At 35.6% G+C, this 27,976-nt stretch overlaps 6 protein-coding genes and 1 pseudogene across 8 annotated transcripts; 1 reads left to right on the top strand and 6 right to left on the bottom strand.

Moving 5' to 3' along the window:
• Positions 1 to 651: 651 nt before the first annotated feature.
• On the bottom strand, positions 652 to 1,584 carry LOC114406319 (probable inactive patatin-like protein 9). Its single transcript, XM_028369007.1, has 3 exons — positions 1,578 to 1,584; positions 1,017 to 1,356; positions 652 to 859 (listed from the first exon to the last, which is right to left on the bottom strand). Exons 1-3 carry the CDS (start codon positions 1,582 to 1,584, stop codon positions 652 to 654), a joined length of 555 nt encoding a protein of 184 aa, XP_028224808.1.
• A 1,223-nt stretch (positions 1,585 to 2,807) lies between these two features.
• Positions 2,808 to 3,675, bottom strand: LOC114409220 (probable histone H2A.3). The gene is made up of 2 exons (XM_028372590.1): positions 3,382 to 3,675; positions 2,808 to 3,252 (listed from the first exon to the last, which is right to left on the bottom strand). The coding sequence occupies exons 1-2, from the start codon at positions 3,568 to 3,570 to the stop codon at positions 3,034 to 3,036; spliced, it is 408 nt and encodes a 135-aa protein (XP_028228391.1). The 5' UTR covers positions 3,571 to 3,675; the 3' UTR covers positions 2,808 to 3,033.
• Positions 3,676 to 11,697: 8,022 nt separating this feature from the next.
• On the bottom strand, positions 11,698 to 13,400 carry LOC114409204 (annotated as a pseudogene).
• Positions 13,401 to 14,533: 1,133 nt separating this feature from the next.
• On the bottom strand, positions 14,534 to 15,661 carry LOC114406308 (protein ALP1-like). The gene is made up of 2 exons (XM_028368984.1): positions 15,551 to 15,661; positions 14,534 to 15,349 (listed from the first exon to the last, which is right to left on the bottom strand). The coding sequence occupies exons 1-2, from the start codon at positions 15,659 to 15,661 to the stop codon at positions 14,651 to 14,653; spliced, it is 810 nt and encodes a 269-aa protein (XP_028224785.1). The 3' UTR covers positions 14,534 to 14,650.
• On the bottom strand, positions 15,608 to 16,306 carry LOC114400219 (uncharacterized protein At2g29880-like). The gene is made up of 2 exons (XM_028362595.1): positions 16,196 to 16,306; positions 15,608 to 16,101 (listed from the first exon to the last, which is right to left on the bottom strand). The coding sequence occupies exons 1-2, from the start codon at positions 16,292 to 16,294 to the stop codon at positions 15,823 to 15,825; spliced, it is 378 nt and encodes a 125-aa protein (XP_028218396.1). The 5' UTR covers positions 16,295 to 16,306; the 3' UTR covers positions 15,608 to 15,822.
• Positions 16,307 to 18,537: 2,231 nt separating this feature from the next.
• Positions 18,538 to 20,777, bottom strand: LOC114409193 (7-deoxyloganetic acid glucosyltransferase-like). The gene is made up of 2 exons (XM_028372556.1): positions 20,194 to 20,777; positions 18,538 to 19,714 (listed from the first exon to the last, which is right to left on the bottom strand). Exons 1-2 carry the CDS (start codon positions 20,693 to 20,695, stop codon positions 18,771 to 18,773), a joined length of 1,446 nt encoding a protein of 481 aa, XP_028228357.1. The 5' UTR covers positions 20,696 to 20,777; the 3' UTR covers positions 18,538 to 18,770.
• Positions 20,778 to 23,569: 2,792 nt separating this feature from the next.
• On the top strand, positions 23,570 to 27,976 carry LOC114409175. 3 transcript variants are annotated; one of them, XM_028372544.1, is made up of 6 exons: positions 23,570 to 23,982; positions 24,063 to 24,817; positions 25,162 to 25,294; positions 26,409 to 26,764; positions 26,847 to 26,962; positions 27,602 to 27,976. In XM_028372544.1, the coding sequence occupies exons 1-6, from the start codon at positions 23,662 to 23,664 to the stop codon at positions 27,613 to 27,615; spliced, it is 1,695 nt and encodes a 564-aa protein (XP_028228345.1). In that variant the 5' UTR covers positions 23,570 to 23,661; the 3' UTR covers positions 27,616 to 27,976. The 3 variants fall into 3 exon arrangements, with proteins under 3 accessions (XP_028228345.1, XP_028228329.1, XP_028228336.1); XM_028372528.1 differs by having other exon boundaries at positions 23,571 to 23,982; positions 26,397 to 26,764; XM_028372535.1 differs by lacking the exon at positions 27,602 to 27,976 and having other exon boundaries at positions 23,572 to 23,982; positions 26,397 to 26,764; positions 26,847 to 27,220.

Genomic DNA, 27,976 nt, shown 5'->3' with positions numbered 1-27,976 from the left:
GAGAAAAATTTGAATTTCTATTCAAATTTCATTTAGATTTGAAATTGAATTTGTGGAGCCAAAATTTCACTAATTCACTAATTATGATTGGAGAATTTTAGTTATGGTTCAGCCCACTAGTCCAAGATTCTCCATTAAGTGTACTTAGGTGGCATGAGACATGTAAAGCATGAAAGGCATGCACAAAGTATGATTATATGATATGACAATGTGGTGTAGCAAGCAAATGCTCACCCCCTTTAAAATTTAATTGGATTGGGCTTCTCCCAATTCAATTAAATTTATTTTTCAACACACACATCAAATATTCACTTAATGCATGTGAAATTACAAAACTACCCTTAATACAAAAACTAGTCTAGGTACCCTAAAATACAAGAGCTAAAAAAACCTACATTTCTGGGTACCCTACCTACATTATGGAGTCCTAAATACAAGGCCCAAAAATAATGAAACATTAATCTAATATGTACAAAGATAAGTGGGCTCATACTTAGCCCATGGGTCCGAAATCTGTCCAAAGGCTCATGAGAATCCTAGGACCTTCTCTTGCATCTTTGGTTCAATCTACTTGGAGTCTTCTATCCAATGCTCTTGCGGGGTAGGATTGCATCATGGTCCCTACCGTTAAAATTGCTTAACGTCATTAAATTATTGTTGCCAGGACCGCACCTCGCACTGTCGACGACCCCTGGTCCCTTCACTCCCTTCCACTTCTCCTCCGTCGACAGAAAAAATCTCGTGCGCCGCCGTCGACGGTAGCTTGGTGATGAACAATTCAACAACAGCTTCCGTCACGCACGTCCTCAACAACAAGCGTGATTTCCCATCGGTGAACGACGTGGCAAATCTCCTCATTCTGTCCATCGAAAACAGAGCAAGAAGTAGCGTTCACTTCACTGAGGCCAATGCAATTTACTGAATCTAATTTCATTTTCTTTTAGCGTCCATATTTTTCCCCCATTCTCTAGAGAATCAAACAGTGTGATTAATGGCATACCTAAATCTTGACATACATAGTATGGTTCCAACAAAAGGCGTTTTCTAGCATCTGGTCAACGGTCTCGAAAACGCCTTCGAGCGCAATGTCAACCACCGTCGACGTTGAGCACTCGCCGGTGTTGTTCATTCTCTTCGCCTGAGCTTCGTTTTCGATGGACAGGACGAGGAGATCCTCCACACTGTTCACCGACAGAAAATCGCGCTTGTTGTGGAGGACGTGCATGATGGCAACTGCTACCAAATTGTTTATCACCAGGCCACCGTCGACGACGGCACACGAGGTTTTTTCGTTGATGGAGGAGAAGTGGAAGGGAGTGAAGAGGCCAAGGGTCGCCGACGGTGCAAGGTGCGGTTCTGACAACAATAATTTAACGTTATAAAACAATTTTAACAGTAGGGACTTATTCAGAATTAAAAGATAAGCGACAAGAACTAAAAAAAAACACTTATTAACTATAAGGACTAAAATGAATAAATTTGAAAACTATAAGAATTAAATGAATAATTAAACCAATATTTAATTGAACATCCGCCCTTTTATGATTAAATCAGCATCGTTGAATTTTTACTCTTACCAGCCATGGCACATTACAGGCCTAGGTTTGAGAACAACTAAATTGCTTAGGGTTTATGTACTCTCGGTTGGGGAATATATCTGATGCTAGAGGATTTCTGGTGTCTTATTTGTGACAGGCTTGAGAACAAAGCCATTATCAGAGGACACATACGTTTTCCAATCCTCTTTCTTCCATAAACAAAATATTGCCTGTATCAGAGAGAGCACATATACGTTTCCCATTATCCTTTCTTCAATAAACAACTTTAAATCGTAAAAAGGATATCAGCTTCTATTTAAAAAAGTAATTACAAAGCACCAAAGTTTCCCGCTACATAGTTAGACAATCCTTTTCATTTCCGCCACAAGGTTACAAAATCCTTTCCTTTCCAGCCACAAGATTTAGACAATCCTTTCCATTTCCGCCACAAGTTTACAAAATCCTTTCCTTTCCAGCCACAAGATTTAGACAATCCTTTCACTAGCCATATTCGAGTCCCCAGTTAAACACTTCGAAAACCAAAACATAACTTCTCAATCCCAAATCACACCCTCGTCGTTACTCGTTATATTTTGGTTTCTGAAACGCGACAACTAGTAAGTATGCATCATCTCCATAACCAAATGTTCTGTTTGTTATTTCCAAAATCAATTGTTCTGATAAAAAACTGAACTTATGTAACATTTCAAAAACAAAAACCAACTTTGTGTTTCTACATCACCAATCGAACATTTAAAAAACCAAAAACATAACACCACAAAAGCCCACCTTATACTTTCTTTTTTGAAACAGCCATATCCCGTTATGCACCATTTCCAACACCAGTTAAAACCTCGAACTGTTTAACATGGACCATAAAAAAAAACAACAAAAGCATGTTCATCGTCCGACATTACCAATCAATATTTCAAAAAAAAAAAGCATAAATATACCCCCAATAACACCCTCCTTTGTGTTCTTTGCCTTTGAAACACCAATACAAGCATTAATGTAACATTTCAGAAACTAATTGTTCAGATTTAAAAACTTTTGTACATAATTGTCCAAAATCAAAAACCAATTAGTTGCATTTCCAAATATGTAACATTTCAAAAAATTCAAACATTATCAATCCCACATTTCAGAGTTTCATTCGGAGCCGAAACTAAAATTCAAGCCACCAACAATGCTCATGCAAAATAAAAACCACACCACAAAATCTCTCAAAGCCTAATCAAACAGTTTAAATTGAAGTTTGATAGAATGCAATTAGAAATCAAATGCTAGATCAAGACTCAAAGGTGACATTAAAATAATTTAAATTTTGAACAACCTTTCTTGATGCGTAAGAGCATTCTTTAAACACATCTCTAACTGAAAACCTAACTACTACTACAAAGGGCACAATTATCATAACTACAAATAAAAAGGAAAAAAAAAAGAAGAGCAAACATAGAATCTAAATTCAAGAACTTTGTGAACAGTGAATCCCTATTTAAGAGTCATCGTCAGCAGCGGCACCCTTGGATGAGCCCCCAGCCTTCTTGGGAAGAAGAAGGTTGTGAATGTTAGGCATAACACCGCCGTTAGCAATGGTAACATCTCCGAGAAGCTTGCTCAACTCTTCGTCGTTCCTCACCGCCAATTGGATGTGGCGTGGAACAATTCTAGTCTTCTTGTTATCTCTCGCAGCGTTTCCAGCCAATTCCAAAACCTAAAACAATGTTCCGATCATTCAATTACTCAAAAACAGATACTTGAATCTCAAAACCCTAGATCTAATTACAGGGAAGGATAATTTAAAAAAACAAAGTGAAAATCGACAGGAAATTGCTGCAATTACCTCAGCAGCGAGATATTCGAGAACGGCGGCGAGGTAGACGGGGGCTCCGGCGCCGACGCGCTCGGCGTACTTTCCGGCCTTGAGGAACCTGGCAATACGACCGACGGGGAATTGGAGGCCGGCTTTGCTGCTCCTTGAGGTGGCCTTCTTAGCGGCGCTGGATCCTAGGGTTTTGCCTCTACCCGCCATTGATGAAGTGTGACCTAGTGATCGGCACGAACGAGAGGGTTCGAGATTTGAGAAGTGATGATAGGAACGAGTTCCGGACACCTAGAAGAAGTTATATACTTGAAGACTTTTTGCGGTTGCGAGGATTATATAGTGTGATGCGTGGCAATTCGACCAATGAGAGTAAACGACGCGGATCGATGGTGATTGCCGTTGGATTTCGGTGATTACGGACGGCTCCGATCATGTATTGATTGGATTAAAAGGAGATAGTGAGATACTGTTAATTACGTGATGTACTATTAAAAATTCCCCTCGTCTTATATACACACGTTTTTACAGTATGCAATTTTCAAATTTTAAAATAAATATATTTAATTTTCCAATTTTTAAAATGGCAATTTCTCTATTCAAATTTTAAAAGGTAAAATGTTAAACAGTTGTATGAAGGTATTAGTTAAAGAACTAGAAGTATAAATATTTTTACGAGAGATGAAAAATTGTATTCCTCATAATTTTTTTATGCCCTCACATGATTTATATAATAAATATTTTTTCTTTTAGTTTGTTAAATAATATCCTAATTTTAGTTTTTATTTTATAAATGTTGAATAAATAATAGTATGATTTAATATATATATATATATATATATATATATATATATGTTTAATAAAAAAATCATTTTCCACTTCCTAAAATCCCAATTTGCACCACCACTCCTTCTCTCACCTTGACTTCCAAATCTTTAATTTGTATCTCAGGAGAATACAAAACATAATATTAAACAACATTATCCTTATCATGTAGTACAAGTGACACTCCATCCTCATATGCATTCTTTGTCTCCAACTACTCCCATAAATCACTCAAACACAAAATAAGGTTAAAACTCTTCTTTGCACCCTTTAAGTCCTCTCGTAGTCCTATGCAAAATCTAAAAAAAAAAACACACTTAATAAGCTTTCTTTGTGTTTGAAACTGTTAAGTGTGAAAGTTTTTTTTATCTTGTAGAGAACGACGAGAGAACTTAAGACGTGCAATGTGGAGTTTCAACCTTACTTTGTTCTAGGTAATTTGTGGGAGTTATTAAGGGAATGGAGTGTATGTGGTGCTAAAGTGCCGCTTGTACTACATGATAAGGATAATGATGTTTGGTATTATGTTTCATATCTTTCTCAGATTCAATTGAAGATTTGGAAGTTGAATTGAAAGAAAGAATAGCGATGGTGGAAGGCAATTTTACATTTTTATTTTCGTTAAATATATATTAAGCCATATTATTAATTCAACAATTGAAAAAATAAAATTATATTGGTCAACGTTAACAAATTAATAGTCGATGTTTAAAATACAGTTAGACATAATTTGAGTCTTCTTGGCCATCGTAGCATTTCTAGCCAACTTTAGAACTTGAACATACCAAGTGTAAAATAAAACTTCCAAAAATAATTAATATCGGTTAAAGTAAATTCATCATTTCAATTATTCAAAGTTTATCATTGAAACAAAATTATTAACAAAAATTAGGTAAAATAAGCCCTAATTTCGAAACCCTAGATCCAGTGGCCACAAACACAAAAAAAATAAAATTGAAGGTAGTTAAGGACAATTACCTTGACAACAAGATATTCAACAATAGAAGCAATGTACATGGAGTGTCAGAATCGACACACTTAACATACTTGTTAGTCTTGAGGTATCAAGCGATACTACCAACAGGGCATTGTTGATCGACTTTGTTGCTTCATGAGATACCCTTTTTTGTAGCACTTGACATTGGTGAATTGGGGAGATATGAGGGGGTGAAAGAGTTTTGATGACAAAGGGATAAGCAAAAAGGGAGATATATGAAGCATGCCCAAGAAGTTGCTTGATTTATATAATAAATTATGTTGGAACTAGACCAATAAAATTGAACCACATGGATCAACTATGTATGTTGTTGGATTATGTTTGTAATGGATGACCAAGCAAATCCAAAAATTTGCTTGATTTATAATAAATTATACTGAAACTAGGCCAATGAAATTGAACGACATGGATCGACTATGTTGCTATTGGATTGTGTTGTAATGGATGATTGAGATAGGTTTGATATGAATTGGTTGACAGAGTAAAAAGGGTATCGAGGTATCGCAATATTAACTACGACACTAAAATATGTCACCATGATAATGTATATGGATATTGTCCTTCTTGTGTAATTGATAATAACTATTTTTTTTGGTAAAGAATTTGAGTAATTTGATAATTTTTGCTAAGATTTGAATAAATATAATATATATATATATATATATATATATATATATGTTTGTTATTAATTTTTTAAAATTAAATGATCATTAAGACTATGTCATTTTTTTCCAACGCAATTTAGGAAAAATATTCCTCATTGATGAACTTTGAAGCCTCGTAAATGTTTTCAAGTAAAATCCAAGAAGCTATTGGGTAATTTAATATAACAAATTAACTATGCACTTTTATGTTGAATAAATACATTTGATAAATCAAAAGGAACAATTTTTTTTATCAGCATCAAAGGAACAAATTGATAAACCAAATAAAGAAATTTGAGAAAATACTTCAAAAAATACATTAAAGAAAATACGACATGATTTTAGTTAAAGAAAAGATAAAATATGATAGATGTTATACTTGGATTACTTAATAACCCATTATACACATGCATCGTAGAAGTGTAAAATTCAACCCTTTGTTGTTTCTCTCATCTACCCATATATAGATATCACTAAGAATGGTATGTTTAGATGGGAGAAAAGAAATTAGATGAGGCCAGAAGCAACTGATATATATTTCACTGTTCCTACACCACAAGGATGCAACATTGTAAAGTTCAGTAATTTAAAAAAGAAAATTAAAAAGCAACACACAAATATTAAAATACTTGACTTATTCGGAGGAAGCCACAAATTTTAGATATACAAGTATCTGTAGGGAATGCAAGATATTTGTGCATGTACTTTATATGATTCAGGCTTTCATTAGTTTCATATTAGATGCATTTTTGTTCGGAATGACTTGACTTTCACAGTTTTGTAAGCTTTGGGTCACAATTTATGCTATTCAAAAGACTGTTGAATTGGTGAAAATCATTGCTGCACTGCATAAGGCATGATCTTTGACTAGTGTGGCTTTGGTTCAGCACATAGCAAGTGAGATTTAAGCTGCGAGAAGCGTTGGTGCAGCTGTGCATTTGTCAATCGCGTTTCCAGTCTTGGATATACCATTAACTTTCTCAACAAGATATAAGATTAACTTGATGATTGAGATTGGGAAGAAGTGATTAAGGGTGAAGGGAGAAAGGGGTTCAAATCTCTCTTATTCATCTTTCTAACAAAATTAACAAACTAACATTTGTCGATTATAAAAAAAAATCATCAACTTTGGCAATCCATCTCTTTGGTCTTGTGCCTCTTTAATAGTGTGAAAAAATCAGTGAGGATTCCATTAGTTGAATCTGTGTGTAGTATTATGCAGACGTGACAAAATCAGTGAGGATTGCATTTGTTTAGGTGTCAATTGTAGCTTTGCTTATGCTCGGTTTTGAGTGATATTTGTGGGTTTGGGGGTTTGCTTTATTTCTGACTCTTTTGCTTGGTGAGTAGGCCTTTCCCTTTAGCCTTTAACAACAATAATTTGGTTTTTTCAAAAACTATTAAAATACCAAATTCTACTTGGCTTCATTCTGTGATAAACCAATGTCACCATGTTACAGTCGTAGATCATGCATCAATTCATTTGAAGTGTAAAAAGTTCATAAAATGATAGCATATGAAATATTTAATTGACCATCATCCACAAAATAAAATGATTATTCATGCAGAGTGGATGGAGAGACCTTCCAACGCTAGCAGCCTAACAGAGTAACAGGATAACAAGGTAGAATTGATGATTAATTATGTAAGGATTCACATGTTAGATATTAATTAGAAAAATAATAATAACAAGTTTTATGAGCCTTAAATTGTGGAAGATGAAAGTTGTAAGGTTGTAAGTTACAAAGTCTTGAATAAGCAATTATGTGAGCATTCAGTATTCTTGAATAAACAAATTATGTGAGTGGTCACTCTATTTTAGTATAAATAGGGGATCATACTCTTGTATTTGGTGTGCCAAATGAAATAAAATCTTCTTCTTCTTCCAACAAAGTGGTATCAGAGCTTGAATTCTAGAGTGTTGAGAGAGAAACACTTTGTGAGTTGAGAGAGAAACGCTTTGTGAGTTAAGCGATGGCAAGCAATGGCTTGAGTATGTTTCAATTCCCTCGTCTTACCAAAGAGAATTATGATAATTGGTGTTGTCACATGAAAGCCTTGTTAGGTTCTCCTCAAGCCTATGAAGAAAGGTTCAATAGAAGACATGATGAGCCATTGGAGCAAGTCCTCAAAGCCAAAGCTTCTTTGAAAGAAAATGGAGGAGAAAATAGTCAAAAAGCACGTGGACGTGGTCGTGGACGTGGTCATGGCCAAGGAAGAAGAGGAAGAGAAGATCGTGATAATTTTGACAATAATGAATGGAGGAGCCATCAATCCACTAGAAGTTGTGGAAGAGGAAGAGGAAGAGGTAGAAACAATTATGAAAAAGCATATGAAAGGAGGTATGATAAATCTAATGTTGAATGTTTTAATTGTCATAAATATGGCCATTACTCTTGGGAGTGTAGAACAAATGTTGAAGAGAAGGTCAATTTTGATGATGATAAAGAAGATAAAGAAGTTGAAGAGTCAACACTACTACTATCACTTAATAATGGTGAGAAGGAAGACAAATGCTTATGGTATCTTGACAATGGAGCAAGCAATCACATGTGTGGATGCAAAGAGAAATTTGTGGAACTTGATGAGAAGGTGAAAGGAAATGTTTCTTTTGGAGATTCTTCCAAGGTGCAAATCCAAGGAAAAGGTACCATTTTAATTTCTTTAAAAGATGGTGCTCACAAATTAATCACGGATGTTTACTATGTTCCTAAACTAAAAAGCAATATTTTGAGTTTGGGACAACTTGTTGAAAAGGGGTATGAAATTCATATGAAAGATTGTTGTTTATGGCTTCGAGATCAAAATTCTAATTTGATTGCCAAGGTGTTTATGTCAAGAAATAGAATGTTCACTTTGAACATTAAAACCAATGAAGCAAAATGTTTGAAGGCTAGCATAAAAGATGAATCATGGTGTTGGCATATGAGATTTGGGCACTTGAATTTTGGAGCACTAAAATCCTTAGGAGAGGAGAAGATGGTGAAAGGGATGCCTCACATCAACCATCCTAATCAATTGTGTGAAGCATGTCTCCTTGGAAAGCATGCAAGAAGGAGTTTTCCAAAAGAAGCTAATTCAAGAGCAAATGAGCCTCTCCAACTTGTTTACACCGATGTGTGTGGCCCAATCAATCCTCCTTCATGTGGTAACAATAAATATTTCTTGCTTTTTATTGATGATTATAGTAGAAAGACTTGGGTTTATTTTCTAAAGCAAAAATCTGAGGCATTTGTAGCTTTTAAAAATTTTAAAGCTCTTGTGAAAAAGGAGAGTGGTTATGTAATCAAAGCTCTAAGATCTGATAGAGGTGGCGAATTCACATCAAAAGAATTTAATGAATTTTGTGAAAAATATGGGATTTGTCGCCCTCTAACGATTCCTAGATCTGCACAACAAAATGGGGTAGCGGAGAGAAAAAATAGAACTATTCTTAATATGACTAGATGTATGTTGAAGGCTAAAAATATGCCAAAGGAATTTTGGGCCGAAGCTGTTGCATGTGCCGTTTATTTGTCCAATCGCTCCTCAACAAAGAATGTCAAAGATCAAACACCACAAGAAGCATGGAGTGGAGTGAAGCCAAGAGTTGATCACTTGAGAGTATTTGGGAGCATTGCATATGCTCATGTACCCGACCAAGGAAGATTCAAGCTTGATGATCGGAGTGAGAAACATGTGTTCATTGGCTATGATGCAAGCTCAAAAGGCTACAAATTGTACAATCCAAACAATGGAAAGACAATTATGAGCCAAGATGTCGAGTTCTATGAAGAAGGCACATGGAATTGGGAGGAGAAAGAAGACACTTATGATTTTTTCCCGTACTTTGAAGAAATAGATGAAGAAGCCTTGACTCCAAATGATTCAACTCCAGCACTTTCACCAACTCCTTCAATCAATGAAGCCTCATCATCTTCTGAAGGGAGTTCAAGTGAAAGGCCAAGAAGAATGAGAAATATTCAAGAATTATATGATGAAACTGAAGTTATAAATGATTTGTTTTGTCTTTTTGTTGACAGTGAACCCTTAAACTTTGATGAAGCAATGAAAGACAAAAGGTGGAGACAAGCCATGGAAGAAGAAATCAAAGCCATTGAGAAGAACAACACTTGGGAGTTATCAAGCCTTCCCAAAGGTCATGAAGCAATTGGAGTCAAATGGGTGTTCAAAATCAAGAAGAATGCAAAAGGAGAGGTTGAGAGACATAAAGCAAGACTTGTAGCTAAAGGTTATAAGCAACAATATGGAGTTGATTATGATGAAGTGTTTGCACCGGTTGCCCGCATGGAAACTATTCGTCTTCTTATTTCCTTGGCAGCTCAAATGAAGTGGAGAATTTTTCAGCTTGATGTAAAATCGGCATTTCTAAATGGCTATCTTGAGGAAGATGTCTATGTTGAACAACCAATGGGTTTTGTCATCGAAGGTCAAGAAGGAAAAGTCTTGAAATTGAACAAGGCGTTGTATGGTCTAAAGCAAGCATCGAGGGCATGGAATACTCGCATTGACAAGTACTTCCAAGACAATGGGTTTGTTCGTTGTCAAAATGAGTATGCTCTTTATGTTAAAACTTTTAATAATGGTGATGTCTTATTTATTTGTCTTTATGTGGATGACCTTATCTTTACCGGCAATAACCCAAATTTGTTTGAAGACTTCAAGGAGTCCATGTCTCGTGAATTTGATATGACAGATATGGGACTCATGTCATATTACTTGGGAATGAAAGTGAAGCAAACGGAGAATGGTATCTTTGTCTCACAAGAAAGCTACACAAAAGAAGTGTTGAAGAAATTTCATATGCTTGATTGCAATCCTGTGAACACACCTATGGAAGGTGGCTTGAAGTTTTCAAAGTTTGATGAAGGAGAGAAGGTAGACTCCACGGTCTTCAAGAGTCTTGTGGGGAGTTTAAGGTATCTAACCAATACAAGGCCCGATATTTTATATGCGGTGGGAGTTGTGTGTCGCTTTACGGAGGCTCCTACCTCTCCTCATCTAAAAGCCGCAAAAAGAATTCTTCGTTACTTGAAAGGTACAATTGATTTTGGATTGTTTTATTCTCCCTCCAATAACTATAAGCTTGTGGGATTTTGTGATAGTGATTTTGCCGGAGATGTTGATGATAGAAAAAGTACTACCGGATTTGTATTTTTTATGGGTGATTGTGTTTTTACATGGAGTTCTAAGAAGCAAGGCATTGTGACACTTTCTACTTGTGAAGCCAAGTATGTAGCTGTAACTTCTTGCACATGTCATACCATTTGGCTAAGAAGATTGTTGGAGGAACTTCAGTTGTTGCAAAAGGAAAGCACAAAGATCTATGTTGATAATAGATTTGCACAAGAGCTTGCCAAGAATCCGGTGTTCCATGAGCGAAGCAAGCATATAGATACAAGGTATCATTTCATTAGAGAGTGCATTACCAAGAAAGAAGTAGAATTGACTCATGTGAAAATTCAAGATCAAGTTGTGGATATTTTCACCAAGCCTCTCAAATTTGAAGATTTTCGAAGATTGCGAGCAAGACTTGGTGTGCAGAAGAATTTTCAATTAAGGGAGGATGTTAGATATTAATTAGAAAAATAATAATAACAAGTTTTATGAGCCTTAAATTGTGGAAGATGAAAGTTGTAAGGTTGTAAGTTACAAAGTCTTGAATAAGCAATTATGTGAGCATTCAGTATTCTTGAATAAGCAAATTATGTGAATGGTCACTCTATTTTAGTATAAATAGGGGATCATACTCTTGTATTTGGTGTGTCAAATGAAATAAAATCTTCTTGTTCTTCCAACATCACATACCCCCATTTATTTTATATTTGCTTATGAAGTAGAGTAAGGATAACAAGAGAGATAGATGAGTAACAGCATGTACAACCTTGTTTTATATTTGCTTATGAAGTAGAGTAAGGATTCACATACCCCCATTTATTTTAAACATCCATTAACACCTCTCATTTCTCTCTATCTCTCATCCTATCATATCATAAATTTCTTCCTCCCACATTCCGTGTTTTTGCTTTTACCAAAACAGAACCTAACTGCATTGCAACTACACGTCCTGATCTGCTAGAGTGCTAGTATTAGCTATTTTCCAAGCAAGCTGATTTTATGTACTGAATCAAATCATCGAGACTGGAGTATGAGGAACCACCTGGACTGATACTCTTGTGAGCCAACATAGCCATTTCTTGAGCTGATTTCAGAAACTCCTCCTTCCTATGAACCATGAGATCATTAATCATCTTCTCCACAACTTTTCTATCACACACATCCTTCATATCCAACCCAAGTTTCCAAACCTCACTCACAAACCTGCTGTTAACCTGTTGATTCGCAAAGTAAGGACAACAAATCATAGGCACGCTAGCCACCAAGCTCTCCAAGGTTGAGTTCCACCCACTGTGGGTCAAGAACCCACCAACGGCCATGTGGGCCAGCACCTCCTCTTGTGGGGCCCACCCCACCATGAACCCCCTCTCTTTAGTCCCTTCCTCCAGCTCCGCCGGTATCCAGTCACCATTCTCTTTCCCTACCACCAAGTCAGGACGCATCACCCACAAGAACCGGTTCTTTCTGTTCACCAAACCGTGCCAAAACTCCACCAACTCCTCCCTTGTCAGAACCGTGGAACTTCCAAAGCTCACATATATCACCGACCCTTGAGGCTGTTCTTAAACAAAGGAATATCATTTCCTTTGGCTGCAGATTTTCTCACGTTCAAATGGTGGTGTAGAGTTTGGGAAAGTGAAGACGTATCTGGAGAGAACAGGTCCTCAAATGTGTTCAGTATCACTGCATCTGCTGCAAGTGATTGTTTGGTCTGAAACCAAACCCAGTCCATAGACAAGTTCCCCTCTGTACCTGGTCTGCAGAAACTTGGGAGATCTCTACATCGAAGCAAGTTTTCCATGCCAGGCATATTGCATATGATTCGGTACATGTCCTCATCTCCTTCAACCAGTTACATATCTTAATCGGTCACATTATAATTAACGATAAATACAATTTTCTGATAAGGAATAATCTGTTTTCCGTTCTTTAATTTCTCAGCAACAGAAATTGGTATATTGAAACATGACTTTTAAAATAATTATCACCAAAACCAGCACACTTATATGAGTTGTAATTAAATGATGGTATAAAACTGTTTTACAGTATGGTGGCACAACCTATGTTCTCTTAATATATACTAAATGGAATGCACAAATTTAAAAAAGGTACGAGAATGAATGTATGATGTAGCATCGTAGATATATATAACTAAGTAGGGTGAGAGAAACGAAAGAATTAATTAGCGTGAGTCCATATATACATACATACATCGAATGGGAAGTTCTTTGCACTCAAAGAGCTTTGGAATCCAGAAATAAGGCCAGAAGCAACACGCGTTGCTGGTTCAAAAATGAATAATGGAGCGTAGGGTAGGATTCTCAGAGAGCTTCAGCATGGACCCTACGTGGCCCTGCAATGGGCAAGGGAAGATGAGCGCGTGCGCTCCTTCACCTTCTGTCATTGTTCTTCTCATTTTCAACCATGTCTTTACTGCAATGCAACTCTAGTTAACATTGCCTTTGATATTGTACTATTGGTTAAGTCAGACGTAAAGGATTTTTACACAAATGAGTAATTTACATCATATATAAGTAAATCCAACATCATATTTTAATAAAAAAATATTAAAAATCAAATTTATAATTTTTTTCTTTTATATATATATATATATATATATATATATATATATATATATATTTATCTGATTTTAATTTCACTTCATAGTTGTAGTGTAGTCTACATGTCCTCCAATGTCAACAAATCCAAGACAATTTGTACGGTGCCTTCAATAATTTAAAAGGTTTTGAAATTGATAACTTTTAACATGTCATTTTTTTTTCAAATTAGTATTTAAAAAAGTTATAATTTTAAAATTTTAAAAAATAATAATTAAGAATTAGTTTTAAAAATAAATATAATTAATAAAAATATGATATTTAATTTGATTGATTAAAAAATTAATAGTATTAAATCTTTCCAGATTATTAAAGATACCATAAAAACTGTCCGAATACAATCGGCACAAAAAGACACTCATGTGAGCGCACGGGAAAGCTAATGATGTATATCACTCACGTACGTACCTGTCTTACTAGCCGTGGTTGATTCAACATCACACATTACTTAGCTCTGATTCACGGGACCTGTCACCATTTTCATTGTTAATAAGGTGGTCTTTTGTACTAGTCTATTGTATCGTGTAAAAACATAGCTTTGACTGAATTTAGGTTGAGAAAAATCTTATTTTTGGCAGCTCATGGTTGTGTTATACTTGAAGCAGTGAAGCCTACATTCTTGAAGTGATGATTAGGATTTAGGCCTGCTAAATTTGTGCAAATCAGTGGAACCAATTTGTGCAAAATTTGGACGCAGTGCTTCAATTGTATTGGATTGGGATTTTGAGAGAATATTTTGACAAAAACAATCTTGAAGATTTTAAAAGATTATGTGGGATTGTATTGATTTTGTGGGATTTTAAAAGATTTTTTTTAAAAGACTTTTTACAATCAGGATTCTTAACCCAAGATTTTAATGAATTTCTAACACAGATTTTTAAGATTTCAAAATACTTTATGGATTTTTAAGATTTTGAAAGATTAAACAAAATAATAACGGAAGTTACAAAAGTGAATGAAAAAGATGATAAATAAATTATAATGTTTGAATAAAGAAAATAAAAACGATAGAAATTTTAAACCTTTTAATAACAAAGTCATTATTGCCTAAAAAAATAATAACAAAGTGATTCTCACTTCATGTTCGCCTAATTATTAGCATTTCTCCACATATCTGAACCTATATTAGTCCTCCATATATTAGCATCTTCTCGTTCCTGCTCTTGTGTTTGAACAATGGGTTCATGATCATTGTCTTCGTAATTTGGTAACACTGAAGATGAAGATGAAGACTCGTCAGTAGGTTCCACTGGAAATTCATCAGAACGACATTCTTTGCGAAGAAAATTATGAAGTGCTGCACATGCCAACACAAGCTCTGCTTGTGTTTTAAATAGAAATGGAGGTTCTGACTTAAAAATTGTGAACCGCGATTTAAAAATACCAAATATCCTCTCAATCACATTTCTTAAGGATGCATGCCGAAGATTAAATAATTCCTTTTCATTTTTAGGGTCATTACCGTGACCTGCAAAATCTTGTAGATGATATCGTACACCTCGATATGGGGCTAAAAATTTGCGTCGATTAGGAAATCCACAATCCACCAGATAATACTTACCTTGGGGCACTTTAAGTCCATTCTTCCTTGCCAAAGCATCACTTAACACCTTGGAATCATGTGCTGAACCCTCCCACCCGCTAAGAACGTACATGAATTCCAAATCAAAGTTACAAGCAGCTAATACATTTTGTGATATATTTCCATGACGATCACGATAACTGCTTACATCTCGTCCTTTTACTGATGCAGGAATATGTGTACCATCAATAGCTCCAATGCAATCCTAAAGTGTGTGTATCAATAATCATAAATATTATTATAATAATCACAATTATAATTATAATTTTGTTATAAAATAATATGTTAATAATAGATGATCAAAATATTAATTATTCCCTAACTTAAAGTTTATCCAAGATGAGCGTTCTTCCGGTGATATCTTCAAGAAAAAATCCTTTTTTGCTTTAGTATTTAACAATTCAACTGTCTTGAAACGCGTTATGTCATCCAAATTTGGAATTTCTTTTATAACATCCCAAATAATACCCTCGAGCTCTATATCTCTATCTCTATCTTTTTCTCTTTTCTCCATCATGTTGGATATTTTTTCAAAATTCACAGCAATAGTCCCAATGCCAACAGAAAGATTTTCCAGAACGTTGCCTTGATTGTTGATCCCAACAGCGCTTGAACTCCCTCCATACTCGGATCTCCTTCGCTTGTGACAGTTTTGTTTTTCTATGGGAACCTCTGAATCTAAAGGGGGTGGGATGGTGGACTTGGTTGGTTTGGTGATGGAGGCTGATATGCTGGTTCATAGTTATTTGGTGTTATGAATGTATCACTATTAGGATCATATGAAAATTCTTCTATCCCAACAGTTCTATTTTCTGGCTCAAAAGTTGTTGCATCAGTATCATCTGGATCGACTGATATAGAATTATTCCCGCTAGAAACTCCACCCCCAACAACGATCTTCAAATACTCATAATCAACCATACTTTTTCCTCGAAGTTTGCTGTGACTTGGGTGGGACCAAAAAAAAAATCATTGTTAATATACTACAAATATTATAATTTACTAAATTTATAACTATTAATATATTTAAAAGATTATGAACTTAGCTCACCTTTAAGTAATCTTTCCATACATCCTCATGAGCAGTGAAAGTTTTTCCAATTGGGTCCCATCCAAAGCCAGAGTTGTTGCGCATAAGGGTTGACATCATGTTATACTGGTTTCGAAATCACTTCATCCGACTCAAATAATGACTATAAGTTTTAGGGAATTTAGTTTTTGCATTGAGTTGAGGAAGTATTATTCGTTCTACATTTTGTTTGCTAAGTGACCCATTGGCATCACGCAATCCCCTATTCATAGGATCCACCAAGAGGTGCAACAACTCATTGGTATCCTCCATAGTCCAAGATACATAATTATCTTTGTCTCTACTCTTTCCTTTGTTATTTTCTTGTGAATCCCCCATTTGATCGCTAATATATATATAAGAAACTAGTTATTTGACAAAAATAGTTATTGTTTCCTAATTGTCAAAAGTATAGTGACTATATCCCGAATAATATACAATTCAATAGAAAAACCAATAAAAAACTACCTAATAATAAAATAAGGGTCATGCTAACATGCGCACTTAGGGCACATGTTAAGGATACTTCCAATAGTAACTATGTCTTAAAAACAACAATTTTTGACTTTTAAAAAAGTAAATTGCACAATTTTCAATACAAAATTTCTATACATAATACACTAACAAGTGTCTTAAGGGCACATGTTAGCATTTTCCATAAAAATAATACTCATATATCATAAAATCATTTAAAAAAAAACTATTAACAAAATAACAATAATAATAACACAATAACAATTAAAAAATTATTAACACAATAATAATAATAATAAAACGCTGTCAAAAAAATAATAATAACACATTAATAATTAACATTTTAATAATAACACAAGAAAATAATAATAATAATAATGGACGTTGTAAAAAAACAAGTTGAAGAAACAGAAAAAAAAAGAGTTTTTTATTTTGATTTGCATATACAGTACTAAAAAAAAGCAATATGAAATCTTGATGCATATCAATTGCCATTCTTTTGATGCATATTCATTGCCTGAACTTTGAAAACAATATGAATACGAAATCTTGAGAAGCATATACAACACCCTTTTCTTTTGATTTGCGTAATATACATATAGTATGAACAATATTGACTATCGATTGCCATTAAAAAAATAGGTAAAATTGATTGAAAAGTTGTAAGAAAATGAACCTGGTAGTGGTTTGTGTCTTGTTCGGCAGGAGAAGAAAAAGTCTTTGGAAGATTATGAAAAGTCTCAAGGGTTTGGGTGAGATTGTTGGAGGAGTATTTTATGTGTATTTCTAACTAAAAAGTCTCTCAAAATCCATTCCACAAAAGAATCCATCAAAATCTATTTACTTTTGAATACCAAAAGACATTTTAAAAGTGGTAAGAAATCTCAATTGAATACCAACAGATTTTGTTGCCCTGAAAAAAAAATCTTTATTGTCTTAATTGAATACCACAAGATTTGTTTATATTTTATAAAAGTCTTGATTGAATACCACAAGACTTTTTAATCATAAAAAAGTCTTTTAAAATCCTTTGAAATCTTAATCCAATACACCCCCCTAAATCAGTGAGGACGAAAGAGGCTAAGGAGTTTTTTTCAATTCTAATATTGAAGTTAATACTATAGAATCTGGAAGCTAAAGGATTTGTGGATGAGTCATGTATGTTGTTTTGCTTTAATGTGGTCTATAGCCTTTTATTTGGGTGGCAAGAGACAAGTCATTTTCCTGTGATTCTACTTAAACTGGGAAGAAGTCATGAAGCAAATGTGAGATCCTAGTCTTGAATTGGAGCAAGCATCACTATATATATCTCTTGTATTAGTGGATAATTGGCTCAAATACCGTTTTACATCAACAATGAGTTCCTATTTCTTTTCCTTTCTATATTAGGGGTATGGATATAGGCTTTGCATGGTACTGGTGTAGATCTGCACAATATGCAACAACTCTAGTATATTTGTTCAGTTCCTAGCTGGTGCTTGAATGAGAATTCCTTGTGCTTCATTCTTTAGCATCCTCTCTCATATATTTTGCTTTAAAAAAAAAACTTAGATATTTTGTATGTGTGTGTTTCTCAATTCATGTTGAATCATCCGAAAATTGATTTTATATCTAGAATTAATTTTCAATTGAAATAATTTTAGATAACCTTGACATTGAATCAGAAATTATGTATTGAATTCTACTAGAAACTTATTTTTTTAATAAGAAAATCAAAGCATACACCACACTAAATAGTTATGGGATTTGAATCCATTTTGCTGGTCCTGAACAAACCAATTTTGGTTGATGTTAATTATTAATATTTTTTTACTATGAACGAAAAAAATTAGCAAATGGAATAACCCTTCTTGAAGAACAATTTTGTTGTTTTTGTTTTTTTGGTTAATTTGACTAAAACAGTGCTTAACTGCATTGCCTGCAATGACAAGTCCAAAAACAACTTGAGCCCCATCGCTGCCAAGGTAGACCGAAGCATCAGAAAGTATAACAAAAGAAATAGTGTAGAAACATCTTCAGGATCCCAAATTGGAAGTGAACCGTGCTTACTAGAAGAAATTTTAATCAATTCCGCTAGTATTAATTAATTTTTTTCCTTGCTAGCTGATTTTATGTACTGAATCAAATCGTCAAAACTAGAGTAAGAGGAACCACCAGGAGTAACACTCTTGTGAGCCAACATAGCCATTTCTTGAGCTGATTTAAGAAACTCCTCCTTCCTATGAACCATGAGATCATTAACCATCTTCTCCACAACGTGTCTATCACACACATCTTTCATGTCCAACCCAAGTTTCCAAACCTCACTCACAAACCTGCTGTTAATCTGCTGATCCGCAAAGTAAGGCCAGCAAATCATGGGCACCCCAGCCACCACACTGTCCAAGGTTGAGTTCCAGCCGTTGTGGGTGAAGAACCCACCAACGGCCTTGTGGGCCAGCACATCCTCTTGCGGGGCCCACCCCACAATGAGCCCCCTCTCTCTAGTCCCTTCCTCCACCTCAGCCGGTATCCGGTCATCATTGTCTTTCGCCGCCACAATGTCAGGCCGCATCACCCACAGGAACCGTTTCTTGCTGTTCACCAAACCGTGCCAAATCTCCATCAAGTCCTCTCTTTTCACAATCGTGGAACTGCCGAAGCTGACGTATATGACGGACCCTTGTGGCTGAGCTTCGAGCCACGCCATGCAGCTCCTGTCCACTTGGAAAAGACTGTTCTTAAACGTGGGAATGTCTTTTGCTTTGTTGGATTCTGCTTTTCTGATTTTCAAATGGTGGTGGATAGGGCCAATGGTGTAGAGTTTGGGGAAGTGCTGACCCATTTGGGAGAGGACAGAGCCTTCTAGATCCTCAAATGTGTTGAGCATGAGTGCGTCTGCTGCAAGTGATTGTCGGGTTCGGAACACTGCCCACTCCAGAAAGTTCCCCTCTGTGTTTGGTCTGCAGAAACTTGGAAGGTCTCTGCACCGAAGCAAGTTTTCCATGCCTGGCATATTCCTTATTATGCGGTCCATGTCCTCTTCTCCTACAAATTAAGTTACAAACTTACAATACGCCACACTATAATTTCTTCGTATGTATTTAAACCACATCACTGATACCAACTCCTGTTTTGATAGTTCCTAGTTGTGTCTACAAGTGTTGATTGAATGAATATACTATAATTCCTATTGGATCATCAAGATTGCATTGACCATATTTGCCCACGGGACGAAATCGCAATGCGACAACGACCAATATTTAAAACTACCATATAAATTAATAACATCTTCCGAAATTGACTCTATACTGTATATGTACAAGTAATTCGAGTAATTAGGGGGGGGGGGGGAATTAATTAAAAATGAATACAACTTTCTGCTAAAGAAAATTTTGTTCTGTATTCTGTAATTTCTCAACAACAGAGGTTGGAACATATACTGAATGGAAAGCACAGATTTAAAAATGGCATAAGTAGAGTGAGAGCTAGCGATGAATATTGAATCTAAGTAGAGTACTCCATACCTTTAATGGGAAGTTCTTTGCAGTCTAAGAGCTTTGGAACACAGAAATAAGCCCAGAAGCAACAGGAACTGACGGTTCGAAAATGAATGAGTGGTATACGTAACTCAGCAGCAAAATCAGAGGAAAGGGCACCGAAGATTCCATCCTGAATAATGCAACTAACTTTGGGAATTCCAGGACTGTGCTGGGACAGCAGAATGTCTCTCAAAAAGGGCTTGGCGTGCTGAGCCGTAGATGTAATGAAGTCCCCAACACGGTCTCCGAATCCAGGGTGCTCGCCTTCTTCATCGTAACAATCGGGAATGGTCTTGAAATGGAGCGTGGGGTAGCATTCTGAGAGTTCTTGAATGTCCCCGAAACGAGTGAGGCGAATGTGGATGTTCTCGGTATCGACAAAGGTGACGTGGATATTGTCTAGGGCAAGAAGCTCGGCGAGCTTGAGCATGGAGCCTAAATGGCCTGGCAATGGAAGAGGGAAGATCAGCACGTGTGCTTCTGCCATATTCAACAACTAATATCGTCTTTGTTGCACCTCAGATTACGGAAAAATATATTTTGTTGAGAATAATCCTACATGCTATTTTTAGTAAACTTGATAAATACTAGGTAGTGATTTTTAAGAAGATCTTTTAAATATTTTGATTGCTCCAATATAAAATTTAATATATTTTGACACCCCAAATGTTAGTAGACACATGTTGTCCAATGCCGACAAATAGAAGAATCGACACTACACCACTTACGTATCTTAATGTCTTTCTGGTCCTGTTGTTATCATCTCTCCACTGCAGCCATCCAACCAAATTAATCTTAAAGATTGATTTTATGGGTTTTTTTATTTATTTATATGTTATTTAATTTTTTTATTTATATCTAATGTGAAATTTCACTTACACTGATTATTATTTGTTCGGTGGGACACGTTTCAAATCTTTATATATACGGTGTGAATTATCGTGGCATGAACCGCTGCCAATATCTCAAATCACCGAATTAGGACGGTAAAAGATCCTTTAATCAATACATATGAGAACAAAAGGGATGCCATTTTTTCTACACATATTATTCTTATACGCACCTACTCCTTTTCTTTCTGTTTCTATCACGTAAGCGATCTTATCACACATTTTTCAGTACCTTTTAACTATAAGAAAAAAAGATATATGGAGAAGACATAAAATATATTGATACCATGATAGATGATGAAATGTGATAGAAAAATTAAAATTGTTGGTAATGTGTTTGATATTAAAAAGTGTTTGAAATATAAAAACTCTAATTATAAATAAGGGGCACAAAAGTTATTTATGAATAAAAAAATATAATAGAATTCGGGATCATTCGACTTAAAATACTTTTTACTTGTTAGTTTTTTTCTATTTAAATTCCTTTTTGTCTTAAATAAAGCAGAAGTGTAAGGGTAAGCCATAAATTGCCACGGCCTAATTGCAGGTTAAATATTTTGGATATTTGGGCAAAGCAAAGGTTCAGGCTAATACTTTATAGTGGAGTTTATTTTTGAGTAATAAGAGAAGATATATGAGATTTTCATTTGACATTTAATTAATTTCATCCTGCCAAATTGATTTATTTTGAGTTTATAATTCATCACGTAGGTGTCCAATTTAATTTATTTTTAAAATAATTTGAGGATATAACTTTTTTATTTTATTTTTTTGCTATTATATATATGCTTAAGTCGAAATTGATCTAAGGTGGTCAAATTAATGACAAGCTCAAGCTTACATGTCGTGGATGATTCTTTTGGTGAGTTTTGTTACTTCGATATAGGTTTAACATGGTGGATGGACTTGGAAGTGTTAGCACTCTCGTAGAAACTGCAACTCAAATTAGAAGGGGCATAGCAAACTATAACAACATATATGAACATGAATATACGTGACTATGAGAGCTGCTATAGCTATAGTTTTATATGTGAATGTTTGGCATTGAATCAATAGTCTGGTGGATCTTGATGTTTCTTAAGGTACACAGGGTAGAAAGTGATATTACAGGTAAAGTTTACCACTAAGTTTGGGGTTGAAATCCACCATATTGCCCTAGACCTTGGATCCAAGATTAGCTTATTGCTTTTGAAAAATTCAATATAATTGGGGTGCAGGTGGTATAGTTAGGCCTTTTTGTTTTCTTTGGTTTCTGAATTTCCCTCTTGTGCTATTTCATTCTCTCCTTGGATACTCTTTTACTGACCCTAACAGTAATTCTCTAGTTCCCAATGAGCTTATTGCAAGCATTTTTGTAATGACTTCTTCATGTTTTCAGAAGGAATATTTTTACTTATTATAAAAAAAATAATATTTATACCAATAACAACAATCCTACAAAGATTGCAGTGTAATATTAGTTATATAAGTAGAATGAGATAATCAAATTAGAAGAGCTATCCACATCAAAATGTTTGTTCCTGAATTTTAAACACTTTTTTTTTTCCTATCATTGCATTAGCAAAAAATGTGACGGTGGCACGCCCATTAGAAGCCAACTTTGCTGTACATATAAAACAAAGCACAACTCATATCATTATGTTCTGGAAGTATCATGTCAACAATTGTTTATTTATGATTAGTCCGGAATGTGAAAACAGAAAGTATGATTCTTTTGATTGTTTATTATACTTGTTTTGTTTTTTTTTAAATTAAATTATTTATTACTTGATTTAATTAAAGAATTATTGTGTAACGTGATAAATTGTGATTGGTTGCTTGAGTAAATACTTTTACATTGAGAGCATTTTTTCTCTAAAAGAAAATATGTATGTGAGTTGTGTTAAATTTATCCTATTTGATTATTTCTTAACATAACTGCTCTCCCTAAACAAATGAATTATAGTATTAAATTTTTTAAACATATTATAAGTATCAAATATTTAATAAATTTTATGAAAATTAGCCTCTTTTAGAAAGAAAAAAAAAAGATTGGTGTCTTTTAATAGAATTTTTTTGAGTTATAATCACATTTTTTTATCTAAGATATTTTAACTCGAAATTTTATTTAAAGAATTTAAATCTAATTTCACTTGAATCAAAATAGGATTATATTAATATTTTTTTAATCATATTATAGGTACAAATAGTCATTAAATTTGATGATAATTAACTTAATCCAAAAAAAATAATTAATCTCTTTTAATAGAAATTCTCTTATTAAATTATAACCACATTTTTTTTATCAAAAAGATATTTAAACTCGGGATGTCATTTAAAGAATTTAAACTTAATTTCACTGGATTCAAAATAAGGTTAATAAATTTTAACTGGTATTCTCTAGTTAAGTTAATTATAACATTTATGTACTAAAATAATTGATAATTGATTAAACTCAAGTGCTAAAACTTGATTGGGCCAGCCCAGTTAGATGAAGTAGAGAGAGTCCAGTTAAAGGCGTTTGACCAAAAGGCTTTAGAGGGAGATTACACTACTCCGTTCGGCGGTGGTAGCAGCGGCGGCAATGGCTATGCTGGGGGAGGACGGTCGCGGCTACGAACTGGCACGGAAGCTTGACACGTGCGGCGTGTGGCGAACCTGGCTCGGCGACGCCACCTACGCCAACTTCGCACCCTTCCTCTCTTCCCCTTCCGCCTGGGACTCCTTCATCACCTCCACCACTCACATCCCTCTCCAACTCAGAGTCCGCGCCCTCCTCTTCGACAAAGCCACCGCTTCCCTCTCCCCAAACCCTAATCCCTCTCTCTCTATCCAACGCCTCAACCCTAGTTACCTCCAATTGCACGCCGACGACATCTACTTCACCCTCGACGCCGACTCTAAGGTCCTCCAAACCCTACCTCTTCACCATTCTCTTTCAATTCATTCTCCGTATTTACATTTTGTTCTTTCAATTTAATGCAGAATCAATCCAAGCCTTCTTCCTCGACTGGATCCAGGTATGTTGAATCTGAACTTCCGGAAACGTGGTATAATCTAGTAATTGAAAAGTACAAAGCTAATAAGAACTTGGTTTCCGGCGAGTCGCGTTCGCCGGCGGATATGGCTTCTTATATTAACTACGTTACTAATCATAAGAAGCGGCGCGTGGCGTTTAAGGAAGATGTGAACTCCGTTACGGATCACGCGCTGCAACCGAACGGTGGTGGTGGTTTAGTTGCTGATGATGATTCCCCGGTTTTTCCGGAGATAGCGTACGCGTTGAACTGCGTGCCTGATAGCGCGCTTCCGTTGAGTGAGAGAGTGGAGAATAATAGTAGTAACCAGAAGGTTGTGAAGGTGTTTAGTGTTCTTGATACCTTGCCTCCTATTGCGGCGACAAGGAGTTCCGTTATGATGGAGAGGCTCGGGGTTAGGCCTGATATTGGTAGTGTGGAGCATGGAGGAGGGGTGTCGAGTGGGAAATTTGGAGCTGAAGGGAATGGGAAAGTTATTGGGCCTGAGCAAGCAGCAAAATTGTCGCAGAAGGCGGTGGCACGGATTTTGTTGGGCGTGGGGTTTGAAGGTGCCATGGAAGGTTCAGTTGAGGACTTCTCTGAAGTGTTGAGTAAACGGATAAGTAAAATAGGATCAAATTTGAGAGTGCTTGCTGATAGTTACAAGAAACAGTGCTCGGCCATTGAGCTTCTGAAGATGTTGCTGAAAACAGTAGGGTTTAGGTGAGTTTAAGCACTTTGCTTGTGTTTAGTTTCATTACTAAATGTTTTTAGCATGGATAAATATGTTAATCTTACTGTGCATTAATATGTTCATGGCGATTGCTCTAATACTATAGTATTACTTTGTTTATAAACATTCAAGAAATAGAAATCTGCAAGGGGGAGGAAGAGGGATACATGATGACTAATTGTGGTGCTGTGAACATTTTGGTGGATAGATTTCTTGTGGTTGTGCAAGGATTTTTTAGGCAAAAATGTTACCCTGATTTATATGTTGCATTTAAATCAAGACATCTTAAACATGCAGCGGATGCATTTTAATATTTTCTGCTCTTTGCTCACAGTAATTTTACACCATTAGTGGATGTGGTTAAAGATGGCTCAAAGAATAATGTACAACAGAGTCAGCAACAAATTCATGGAATGCAGCCACAGCTACAGCAACAACAGCAGAGTTCCCTTCGGCTGCCTCAACAAGTACTTACATCTACTTCTTTGACCATTATTTAATCCTTTAAGTTACTTGTGTGATGCATGGACATGAACAAGGACATAAGCAGGGAGACATAGAATGTCCTTGTTTTGGATCCTTTGAGAACCCTTCGCTATTGTAGATGTATTTTGTGTTTCCTCAAAACAGAATTACCCCGTGCCTCTAGTTGAATTGTGATTTATTCTTTGTCTGGCCAGTGACCATTATTTATAGCATCCATCAAAAAATATTTTCTACATATCGAGTGTTATTTGAATAAAATTAGAAACGAAGCTATTAGAGAGAGGGTTGGAGTAGCGCCTATTGTAGAAAAGATGGTGGAAAATAAACTTGGGTGGTTTGGGCATGTAGAGAGAAGACCGGTAGACTCTGTAGTGAGGAGAGTAAACCAGATGGAGAGAAGACAAACAATTCGAGGCAGAGGAAGACCCAAAAAGACTATAAGAGAGGTTATCAAAAAGGATCTCGAACTTAATGATTTGGATAGAAGTATGGTACTTGATAGAACATTATGGCGGAAGTTGATCCATGTAGCCGACCCCACCTAGTGGGATAAGGCGTTGTTGTTGTTGTTGTTGAGTGTTATTTGAATATGAATATTATGAGACTGCGGTTCACATGCCATTTTTTTAATCTGTGGCCGCATATTTTTCAGTCATGTTCAATTTGTAGTACGGGGTGCTATATTTTATATATTTGTTCACGATCATTCATTTTGTTATAAGTTTTGTGATTTATTAGGTTAATTTGTCCTATTTGGGTTGTAGTTCTATGTTTGAGCTTTGGAGAAATACAGCAGACATCCCCCTTTCCTCTTTTTTTACCCTCAGCAGATGGTGATAACAATGATTTGACATTAGCCCTTTTATGCATTAGAAAAATGAATTTGCCATGCCCCTCTCACCAATTATGGTATCATGAGAAGGAAGAGAATTTGTGCTGAATTTTTTTTTGCATGCATCCTTTATGTGATCTTGTGATTGGTTGCATCCTATATTATCTGATTGATTTCGTTCATTAAGAGCTTTTCAATACATTCTCTTTAAGCTTGATTAATGATTCCAGCAATGTATTGTTAATGCGCAGCTTCAAATGCAGAGGCAAATGCATCCGCAGATGCAGCAGATGATTCATTCCCAAAATATGGCTTTTCATCAGCAGCAACATCAACAACAACAGCAGCAGTTTGAGAGATTGCGAAGGCGTGCAGCAGCAGCTACTCCTCGCCCTGCTATGGATATAGATAAAGAAAGACCATTGGTTCAAGTCAAGATTGAAAACCAAGACTTACCACTTGATGGTAATAATGCCTTCACTTCTAGACATCCTCAAATTCAGCAGTTTAGGCAGCAGCAGCAGCAGCAACAGATAGCTGCAATGTCAAATTTCCATCCTCAATCTGGCACTCAGTTCAGACACATGGGTTCCTTACAGATTCCTTCAATTCAGTCACCGTAAGTTACTTCAAATAAATGAATGCTGCTGTTAGGGTGACGTTTATCTTATCTTTATTAAGACTTTATTGTTTGCATATAGGAACACTAGCATGGTTAGAGCCCCGCCTGTGAAGGTGGAGGGCTTCTCGGAATTGATGGGTGGGGATTCTACATCGAAGCATGATCTGGAGGAAAATAGGCTGACTTCTCCCAACGGTAAATAGCCTTTTCTAGTAATTTGGTAAACGAGTGTGTGCATCCCCGGAGGTCCTATGGATTTGGTATGGTGTCAAAAATTGTCATGGCCTTCATTGTAATAGAACTTCTTCAGTTTATTTTGTCTAAGAGCTCTCACATTAGTACATCCCAGGAAATGTACACCATCAAACATCATGGATCAAATATATATTTAACGAACCAATTGTTCTGTAACATGTAAAAAATGGGTACATAATTCGAGTCTTCTTGGCCATCGTAGCATTTCTAGTCAACTTTAGAACTTGAACATGCCAAGTGTAAAATAAAACTTCCAAAAACAATTAATATCGATTAAAGTAAATTCATCATTTCAATTATTTGAAGTTTATCATTGAAACAAACTTATTAACATAAATTAGGTAAAATAAGTCCTAATTTCTAAACCCTAGATCCAACAGCTACAAAACACAAAAAAGAAATTGAATGTAGTTAAGGACAATTACCTTGACAACAAGATATTCAATAATAGAAGCGATGTACATGGAGTGTTAGAATCAACATGCTCAACATATTTGTTAGTTCTAAGGTATCGAGCGATACTACCAACGGGGCATTGGCGATTGACTTTGTTGCTTCATGAGATACCCTTTTTTGCAGTGCTGGCTCCTTGAGTTTTGCCTTGGCTTGCCACTGGTGAATTGGGGAGATATGAGGGGGTGAAGGAGTTTCAATGACAAACAGAGAAGCAAAAGGGGAAATATGAAGCATGCCCAAGAAGTTGCTTGATTTATATAATGAATTGTGTTGGAACTACACCAATAAAATTGAACGACATGGACCATGTATGTGGTTGGATTATGTTGTAATGGAAAATTGAAGCATGACCAAAAGTTGTTTGATTTATAATATTGTGTCGGAACTAAACCAATGAAATTGATTGACATGGATCGACTCTGTATGTCGTCAGATTATGTTGTAATGGACAATTGAGATAGGTTTGGTATGAATTGGTTGACGTGTGTAAAAAGAAAA

Source organism: Glycine soja, chromosome 1 (genome assembly GCF_004193775.1).
Source record: "Glycine soja cultivar W05 chromosome 1, ASM419377v2, whole genome shotgun sequence".
Taxonomy (NCBI): Eukaryota; Viridiplantae; Streptophyta; class Magnoliopsida; order Fabales; family Fabaceae; genus Glycine; species Glycine soja.
The sequence above is the reverse complement of the archived record's forward strand: the minus strand, read 5'-3'. Positions and strand labels throughout refer to the sequence as shown.

What these genes read in the sequence shown, in the direction of transcription:
- LOC114406319 (XM_028369007.1), bottom strand. An exon ending in TTTTGTTGGAACCATACTAT is followed by an intron (nt 860 to 1,016) that starts GTATGTCAAGAT and finishes TTCGATGGACAG; the next exon opens with AATGAGGAGATTTGCCACGT.
- LOC114409220 (XM_028372590.1), bottom strand. Translation starts at nt 3,570, where the DNA reads ATGGCGGGTAGAGGCAAAACCCTAGGATCCAGCGCCGCTAAGAAGGCC. An exon ending in TCGAATATCTCGCTGCTGAG is followed by an intron (nt 3,253 to 3,381) that starts GTAATTGCAGCA and finishes ACATTGTTTTAG; the next exon opens with GTTTTGGAATTGGCTGGAAA.
- LOC114406308 (XM_028368984.1), bottom strand. Translation starts at nt 15,661, where the DNA reads ATGATGGAGAAAAGAGAAAAAGATAGAGATAGAGATATAGAGCTCGAG. An exon ending in ACATAACGCGTTTCAAGACA is followed by an intron (nt 15,350 to 15,550) that starts GTTGAATTGTTA and finishes CACACACTTTAG; the next exon opens with GATTGCATTGGAGCTATTGA.
- LOC114400219 (XM_028362595.1), bottom strand. Translation starts at nt 16,294, where the DNA reads ATGATGTCAACCCTTATGCGCAACAACTCTGGCTTTGGATGGGACCCA. An exon ending in TATGGAAAGATTACTTAAAG is followed by an intron (nt 16,102 to 16,195) that starts GTGAGCTAAGTT and finishes TTTTTTTTTTGG; the next exon opens with TCCCACCCAAGTCACAGCAA.
- LOC114409193 (XM_028372556.1), bottom strand. Translation starts at nt 20,695, where the DNA reads ATGGCAGAAGCACACGTGCTGATCTTCCCTCTTCCATTGCCAGGCCAT. An exon ending in CAAAGAACTTCCCATTAAAG is followed by an intron (nt 19,715 to 20,193) that starts GTATGGAGTACT and finishes CTTAATTTGTAG; the next exon opens with GAGAAGAGGACATGGACCGC.
- LOC114409175 (XM_028372528.1), top strand. Translation starts at nt 23,662, where the DNA reads ATGGCTATGCTGGGGGAGGACGGTCGCGGCTACGAACTGGCACGGAAG. An exon ending in CCCTCGACGCCGACTCTAAG is followed by an intron (nt 23,983 to 24,062) that starts GTCCTCCAAACC and finishes AATTTAATGCAG; the next exon opens with AATCAATCCAAGCCTTCTTC. An exon ending in CTGAAAACAGTAGGGTTTAG is followed by an intron (nt 24,818 to 25,161) that starts GTGAGTTTAAGC and finishes CTTTGCTCACAG; the next exon opens with TAATTTTACACCATTAGTGG.